This window comes from Lytechinus variegatus, chromosome 4 (genome assembly GCF_018143015.1).
Source record: "Lytechinus variegatus isolate NC3 chromosome 4, Lvar_3.0, whole genome shotgun sequence".
Classification (NCBI taxonomy): domain Eukaryota; kingdom Metazoa; phylum Echinodermata; class Echinoidea; order Temnopleuroida; family Toxopneustidae; genus Lytechinus; species Lytechinus variegatus.
The window spans coordinates 22498044-22506710 of NC_054743.1; the positions used below are offsets into that span (position 1 = coordinate 22498044).

Here is an 8667-nt window from a genome sequence, read left to right on the forward strand (position 1 = left end):
ACGAAAGTAACAACTCCAGTACGATCAAAACTTATTATATCATGTCTTAATGAACTACCTTCGGTCGGTTTGGAGTTGTGTTCGTCCATGTGTCTGCGTTATTTTTTGTGGACTATGAACCCAAATGCAAGTCGACAACAAAGATAAGGAATAAATATCCATGTTTCCAGATAATCAGGTTCTGTTCGACTTTTCGTTACCTTGTCTTTAAGAAGCTGAATTCCTGTCGTTGGAGAAGAATAAACAGTCTTACCATGCCGAAATGCAAAGGTAGGTTTTGTTTTCTATTTGAATTATGTCCATGAAAATATCTTTAAAGATAATACGATTAATTGAACTGTTAGTTTGTTCTTTAGAAAAAAATAATTTTCTACAAAAAGGTAATTCAGATTGTTTATCTGATATTAAATAAAATCCAATCGATGTAAGAGTAGATACCATTTAATAAAATGGAACTACATTTATATATAAAACTACATATATAGCAATAGCTTGATAAGAATTCACCCGAAATAAACTGGTAGAACTCGCTACAAATAAATAAACAAGCAACCTGTTTTAAGTTAGCTTATTGTAATTGATGTTAACGTCTTATTGAACACATTTTGTCTTATAAGTTTCTCTTTGTGTACCATATTTGTTGTTTTATTGTATTATGTTTTTGTTGTTATATGCCACACTTTGTTTATTCCTTATGATTTTAATTTTTTATATTGTAAAAACTTTTTGTAATTCGGCTCTGTGCTGTGAGGAAAGTTTTTATCTAAATAAACCATTTTGAATTGAATTGAATGATTGATAGGCCTAATATCTTAGCTTTCGTTTATCGATGACGGTTAAGATTTGAAGTTAACATAGGTCAGACAGAACTTTGAAGCATATTTACAAAATTGTTTTTGTTTTGTTTGCATAAAGATTTGATGATGATAGACTGATTTATGTTCGTATCTATTGTTGGGCAATGGGGTGACGTGCAGAGCGGTATTCCAGCCGGAAAGAACATTGTATTCACAGTAGGCCTATGGACTAAGTGGACGTCAGATTCAAAATGCTAGAATCTCAAATTAAACAATATCAGGATAATTTCACACAGTGAAAACCTCCACAATGTGAGTGTTCAGTGTGTTAAATCGTGGAATCCGTGAATAAGAGATTTCCAATGCTAAATGCGAGCATTTTAACGATGTGGAGATGATTTCTCATTGTGATCTGAATTGTCAACACAACGTGAGGACACTGTAAACACAGTATGAACTCACTGTGAACATACTGTGAGCACACTGTGAACAAACTGTGAACTCACTATGAACATACTATGAACACACTGTGAACACGCTATGAGCACACTGTGAACACGCTATGAGCACACTTTCAACAAAACACTGAGCACACTGTGAAAACACTGAATCTACTGTAAACTCACTGTGAACACGCAGTGAACTCACTGTGAAAACACTTAGCACACTGTGAAAACACTGAATTCACTGTAAACTTACTGTGAACACGCAGTGAACTCACTGTGAAAACACTGAGCACACTGTGAAAACACTGAATTTACTGTAAACTCACTGTGAACACGCAGTGAACTCACTGTGAAAACACTGAGCACACTGCGAAAACACTGAATTCACTGTGAACTCACTGTGAACACACTGTGGACACAATGTGAACTCACTGTGAACATACTGTGAACACACAGAGCACACTGATGTGAACTCACTGTGAACACGCTGTGGACACAATGTGAACTCACTGTGAACATACTGTGAACACACAGAGCACACTGATGTGAACTCACTGTGAACACACTGTGGACACAATGTGAACTCACTGTGAACATACTGTGAACACACATAGCACACTGATGTGAACTCACTGTGAACACACTGTGGACACAATGTGAACTCACTGTGAACATACTGTGAGCATACTGTGACACCCTGTTAACTCACTGTGAACACATTGTAGGACACTAGATCTTTTTCAACAGAGATATCTTTATTTACCAGACCTAATTCCGGTATTACTTTCCTTCCCAGGACTGGTCTCCTCGAGCGCATAAAGGATGGAGAGACTACCATTATCGCTGAGGGGTATTTATTTGCCTTTGAACGTCTTGGCTACCTGAAAGCAGGACCGTTCACCCCTGAAGTTGTAGTGGATCATCCCGAGCTTGTACGCCAGATGTACAAGGATTTCGTGCGAAGCGGAAGTGACGTAGTTCAAGCATTGACTGTAAGTTGACCTCATCACCATGCAGGGGTACAGGAGATTTCACTTCGAATTCCCTTAAATATTATGCAAAGTTTTAATACTGCATCATTCATATTTAAAGTATTAAAGAGAAATGCCAGTAGTTGCAGTAAACACTGATTTCATGAGAAAGTCTGTAAAACAAGGCTTAATTGCCAGTATATCATCGAGGATCTAGATCTGGTACAGTTACATAAACTGAAGTTTGTGAAATCTTGAAATCTACGCTGAAAAATGTTCACATTGAAGGTCACCAACACAGATAGGCACACGTGGGACAGTATATTGTTATTGCAGGAATAAAGACCCGACGGAAGTGACCGAATCCGTGCTTATTTTGCTTATTTCTCAGCAATTACACAATTTCTTCCAGAATCCTTCGGCACATATCTTTTATTCATACAAACAGACATTTGGGTGGTCATTATATTAGATTCTGTAAAAAGTCATTTTGAGATTGTTACCAATACTGGAATTTATCTTTAAATTGTAAAGTACCTCATATAAAACGATGTAAAAACATATCAAAGATACCAAATGTGTTTTTGTTTTGTCCAGATGATTTAAAATTATGTGCAAATTAGGTTTGTTTTTAATTCCGAATCAGATAAAAGAAACACTTTAAAGAAAATGTAAAAATTAGTAATAAAACACATACATAAATTATAATCATTATTATGAAAATCAGATTTCCACACTGTTTTTTCTGGAGATGAAATAGAAGTCATTTTAAAATCAACATATCAAGTCCAATCGGATTCTGTTTAAGAATCATAGATTCAGAGAAGAAATCCATAGATCTTATTAAAGATCACGTAAAGAATAATCTAAACTATCTAAAATATTGACGGTAGACGTGATAAGCTGTTTTAAGGCCAGTGGTGAACAGATAGGAGGTGGGAGGGAAAGGGGCGCTCGCCCCCAATAATTTTTACACGAATGGGGGGAAAAAGAGAAAAGGAAAGAGAGAAGGTGGAAATGTGATATTATTTTTTTGATATCATTTCAAAATGATATTAAAAAATTAAAAAAATTTCAGAAAATCAATAATTGAAAATTAGATTTTTTGTAAAAAAAATGAAATGTTTGCACGCTTGCTTCGGTCGCTCGCATTATAAAAAATGCCAGATACGTCATATCTGGCCCATTACGCCATTGGTCAAGGCAGATTATGTTCATTAAACCTTTTTTCCCTCCTCAGTACTATGGAAACAGATACAAGATGGCCATCGTCGGTCGTGGTGACGAGCTGGAAAAGCAGAATCGTCTCGCCCTTAGACTAGCGAGGGAGGTCGCCGACGAAACAGGTACCCTAATGTGCGGGGATATTTGTAATACATTCGTCTACCAACCCGGCAATGAGGAGGCTATCGAGAAGACGAAAGCGATGTTCAAGGTTAGCTGGTTAGCTGGTTAGGTGATATTATATCGATAGATTGTTAAAGAAATTAAACATGGTTCTATAGTGGGTCTTATATTTATTTGATGTGCATCGGCTTTAATTCAGAGCAGCACACAATTTCATTTTGGGTAGGTCAATATCGCTCGTCACTATGTTCATAAATCATTAGGACCAAAATTATTTCAACTAAGATCATTGTCATGCGTTGTAGCCTAAATCGTAGAACGTGGGTCGCAAATTGTGTTGAGACACCATCTTCTGTTAACAGTAATTTAAAGTTAACTAGTAAGGACGTTTTTAATTTTATTAGTAAGTTCACTAAGTTGAATAAAATGAATTCATCTTAATCACCGGCAGATCTCGAATGAGAAGAAAATACCTACAAGCTATTACAAATCTAAAGGTTTTGCATTTTAAAATGATTAATCCATTAGGAACAGATAGAATGGGCAGTGGACGAAGGGGCTGATTTCATAATGGGCGAGACGTTTGGAATGTTTGGTGAAGCTCTTCTTGCTGCACAGGCTATCAAAGAACATGGAAAAGGTGGGTCCATATTTCTCTTTCTATTCTAAAGTTCAAGAGGTTTAAGGGCGTATATACGCGTTCTTGCTAGCTATCCAGTAAAACAACACGACAGCTAATCTCCTGAATATTCAACGATTTGTACGGTGGCACTTAAGTATGAGGGTAGGCAATGAAGTCAAGACAAGTAATTATCGGCATCAACATGATAGCCGAGAAGAAGGCGTCGACTTGACAACTTTGCCGACTTTTGGCAAATTCGGTAGCAAACTTTTAATGTTTCCTGGGTATCATCCTCATTGGTCTCCTCATTAGTATCGGGGTTAAAACACAAATCCAGGTCGCCGATTGGTGACTAAACTGTCAAATGTTTAAAAAGCAAACAACCATCATAAACCATAGCCACATCTTTGTGCGGATTGACTGGCGATCAGTTTTCTTGACGAGCTTCAAAACGATGCTATCTATGCCGCCAATTGCACTTTGGTGCCAACTCCTAAGCCCCGGGAGAGAATGAATGTACACTGCAATTAATTTACGATAAGAGAAATGGAAATAGCTAAAGTGGCAGGGGGTGGAAGTAATTTTGTTTACATTATTTTGTTCATTATAAATATTCAATCAACTAGAATATGCAGTGTTGCAGTCTAGATCCCTATTAATGTTTCAAAAGGTCGAACAGGGGATACAAATTGAATATCAAGCTTAATTCAATAAATTTCAACTGTATTCTTATTCTATCCCACAGGCCTACCAGCAGTCATAACCATGACTCCTCACGTCAGCCGAGACAGTGAGGGTCGACTCTGTACTCTTGATGGAGTCGAGTTTAATGAGGCCTTCAGGAGATTAGTCGAGGAAGGGGCAGATGTCGTAGGGTTGAACTGTACCCGAGGTCCAGAACTTACCATGCCTATGATGGAAGGCGCCATTAAAGCAGGGATTAAGGTAAACGACAATCAGCAAACGATTCGAGTTGGATTGTCTTTTGAGGGGGGGGTCCGCAAAGAGGACCCAAATCCAGACCCCTCCCCAGAAAGTAAAAAAAAATATGCTTTCGATAAAAATAAATGTTTCTTGTGGTACAAATAGGTTTTCCGAAGAATTCTAGAGCCCTTTCCGGTTCATAATTCATAGAACTGTCGACATAGGTATTGCTTGTACATTAAACCCCTTTTTTTATTTTTTTTGGGGGACATAATATTCGTAGTCAATGTAAAATGCACTTTCTGTGAGCTATGCTACAACCTATCCTACCGGAATGTGCTGATGTCTTTGATGAAAAACACGACCGTTCCCTCAACAGGTCATAATTAATAAGAGTAATACACTGTAAAAAAATATTGGGTAAAAGTTTAACCAGCACGAGGGTAATTATGGGTCCAACCAATTATAGGCAGTATTTTACCGATGTGCGAAGCATATTGTCCAGTAAGGTTAAAAAATGAGCAGCAATTGATTTAGAATGGGCAAAAGTTTCATCACACTGGATAAATAGAAGTGCCCAAAAGAAACGCCCAAAGTTGGTTGGACACATAACTACCCTCATGGATCATTTTTACCCAATATTTTGTTCAAGACTTTCTTATTGTCTGTATCCACTGTTTTACCTATCAGGCACCTCTGGCAGTTTTACCTGCTCCCTATCGTACCACCGAAGAGTACCCATCAATGCTCTCTATACCGGACCCTAAAACAGGTGAGAAAAGTTCTTTAAATACCTACCAATGACGCGTACATTGAGGGGAATCAATTAAATATGATCGATATTCGATTATTAGAAGAAAGTATCATCAAGATTTTTTTGTTTTCTGGTCGGGATTTCGTCACCTTGTAACATATCAGCTTATCCAAAGGAATAGAACTTACGACACGAGTCCTGGCTCAAATGATATTTTTCTCATTATTTCCTTTACGATCTAATAACTGACTGTGTCTTCTTTTAAAAAGGCGATAAGAACTAACGTCACCATCTTGTCTGTCCCATATCCCATTCTCTTGGGTCCAGTCGGGTATATCCGCAAGCCTTCGGGGATGTCATCAATTCTCCTTGCACGACCACACAAAACTAAGGATTCGTTTCGCTCTGTATCGTGAATGCCGACCCCTAGAGATTATTCACTGTCTGTGCTGCGTGTTATGTATTAAAAAAATGAGATGATACTTTCAAATAATTATGAGACACTTTTCTATCTTTCTGGAAGAACGGTAATCTAATTATTGTTATATATTTTGTCGAATAATTTTTTTCTTCTCTTTTTTTAATTGGAAATGTCAGGAAAGAGGGCTTTTCCAGACAACCTCAACTGCTTACTCTGCTCCCGTACTGACATCACTGAGTTTGGACAGCGGTGTGCCGAACTAAAAATACCAATAGTGGGTCTATGCTGCGGGAACGCCCCTCACTACACACGAGCTCTCGCCGAATCGTACGGTCGCCGTCCCGAGGCCTCCAAGTACTCGCCCGATATGACGATGCACGGGTGGTACGGCACCAATAAGGATATTGTGAATCAACACTACAGCGATACTCTTCAGAAGCTACCAAGTCTTTGATTTTATCTTCAGTTGATTTCGATAATACTAGATGTGATTGAATATTGAATTGAATTATGGAGTTTTGTGTTACGCAATGAATTCCATGAAGCCATAGACATTTAAAACAAATGCAGTTTAACAGTGCAAAAGCTCCGGTGTTGATTAACCACCAACCCGGAATCTATATTGTGTCCACGCTAGAGAAGTGTTAAACAACACGTCACCACTTTGGTTTTGGTCTAACACCAGATAGGTGTTTATACAACACCAATTAATATTAAAACAACATCGGTGTTTTTTCAATGGACAGGATTCCGGGCTGGTGGCAAATCAACACCGGAGTCTTTGCAGTGTTCATTCTGAAAGTAGAGGTGTAGATCACTGAAAGAATACAGGCAAAGTAAGTTCAGGCAAGGTTACATACACAATACTGTTATTATTATTATTATCATCATTTAAATTGTATTTTAGAAAGGGCTTAGAGAGGGGCAGGTCATATTCTCCGAAGCCATGGGGCCAATTTGTCCCAGGTACGGCTCTGTTCAAAACTTCTAGAGCCAATTAGTTGTAAACAGGAGGAAGATCATTCGCTAGATCGAGATAACACTTATCGAAAGACGTTTTTTTTTCTTTACTTCAATAGATGATTTAAACAATTAATGTCACAGAAAACAACACTAACAAAAAGTGTCAAAAACGTAAGTGCAATATATGTAGTGACATTGACAATTGTGACTTCAAAATTAAAACGAAGTCAATCCGGTTACTGTCGGTTGATCCGTTCACTTGAGTTTCGGGATTTGAAAAAAAAAAAATGGAAATGGGTTTCAAGCGTGTAAGGGTCCAAGACGTTATGATAACCCCTTTGCACAATTTTACCGAAAGATGGCGTCGTTTTGAAATCCAAGAGAGATGGAATGGTTTAATCTAAAGTAGCTTATGTTGAAGATCTGATTTGAATTTGTATTTATTCATATCACGTCAATATTCAGTGAACTATCATCTACGACCATCTGTCCCATATGTTATGTAACATAAAATGTATATTTCAATTTTTAATGGTTCGATAAATATTTTTTTTCTTTCAGGAGCGGGTGTGAAATAATTTGTCGATATTCTGAAGGTAAAATAACATCATTGTATTAAAGTAAATGACAATGCATTGATGTTTTTTTAACTACGCGATATATGAGGAAGCTGATCGCATGTGACGTCACAAATGGACAAAAAATTCTTATATCTTTTAATATATTTTGTGGATTTCCTCAAATATTTACCAATATTTTCCTTTATTAGGTTTTCTTGCTATTTTTACGATAAGCCGTTTGTCAGGATGAACTTCCCCTAATAGAAAGGAAAAAAGAAGGGTCTCTAAGTGGTTTCTACTCCTATTCCTTAGTTTGTTTAGAAATTATATGTAGGGCAGCCCCCTTATTATGTACTATTTGATGTATCAATATTTGGAGTGGAGGAGATCTCTAAAGTATTCCGCATGTATACGTTTTGTTTACAAACGGAAAGATGATGATGCTTTAAATTGTAGAAGTGACAGGAGAAATTTCATTTTTCTCGAGGCTGAACAATATCGTGTCTGATTTTAAGGAAATACAAAAAAGTGAAGACTTATTAAAATGATATGAATTTGAGAACAAATAATTTTGTGTTTAAATTTGTCATATTAATATATTTATTTGTATGAATATCATTTGATTTTGAACTGTACACGTATTTTGATTTATCGTGAATAAAATTGCCCATTGAGCCTAATGTGGAATTGGATGTCTGTGTGCGTCGTATAGTAGAATAGTCAATATTGGTTATATTACGCCATCTGTTGGTTCAATATAAATATTTTGTGAAGATTGTACTTTTTCTCTTTTGTTTTTTATATCGTCTACACTTTTGTTTACAGTTTCAACGAGTGAAATGACACAAGGATTTCATGAATT

At 36.9% G+C, this 8667-nt stretch overlaps 1 protein-coding gene across 1 annotated transcript; it reads left to right on the forward strand.

The window, feature by feature from the left end:
• LOC121412895 (betaine--homocysteine S-methyltransferase 1-like) lies at positions 1-5317 on the forward strand. Its single transcript, XM_041605658.1, has 6 exons — positions 1-270; positions 2045-2235; positions 3455-3649; positions 4090-4201; positions 4929-5128; positions 5273-5317. Exons 1-6 carry the CDS (start codon positions 255-257, stop codon positions 5315-5317), a joined length of 759 nt encoding a protein of 252 aa, XP_041461592.1. The 5' UTR covers positions 1-254.
• The last annotated feature ends 3350 nt before the right edge of the window (positions 5318-8667 follow it).

What these genes read in the sequence shown, in the direction of transcription:
- LOC121412895 (XM_041605658.1), top strand. An exon ending in ACGTAGTTCAAGCATTGACT is followed by an intron (nt 2,236 to 3,454) that starts GTAAGTTGACCT and finishes TTCCCTCCTCAG; the next exon opens with TACTATGGAAACAGATACAA. An exon ending in TATCAAAGAACATGGAAAAG is followed by an intron (nt 4,202 to 4,928) that starts GTGGGTCCATAT and finishes TCTATCCCACAG; the next exon opens with GCCTACCAGCAGTCATAACC.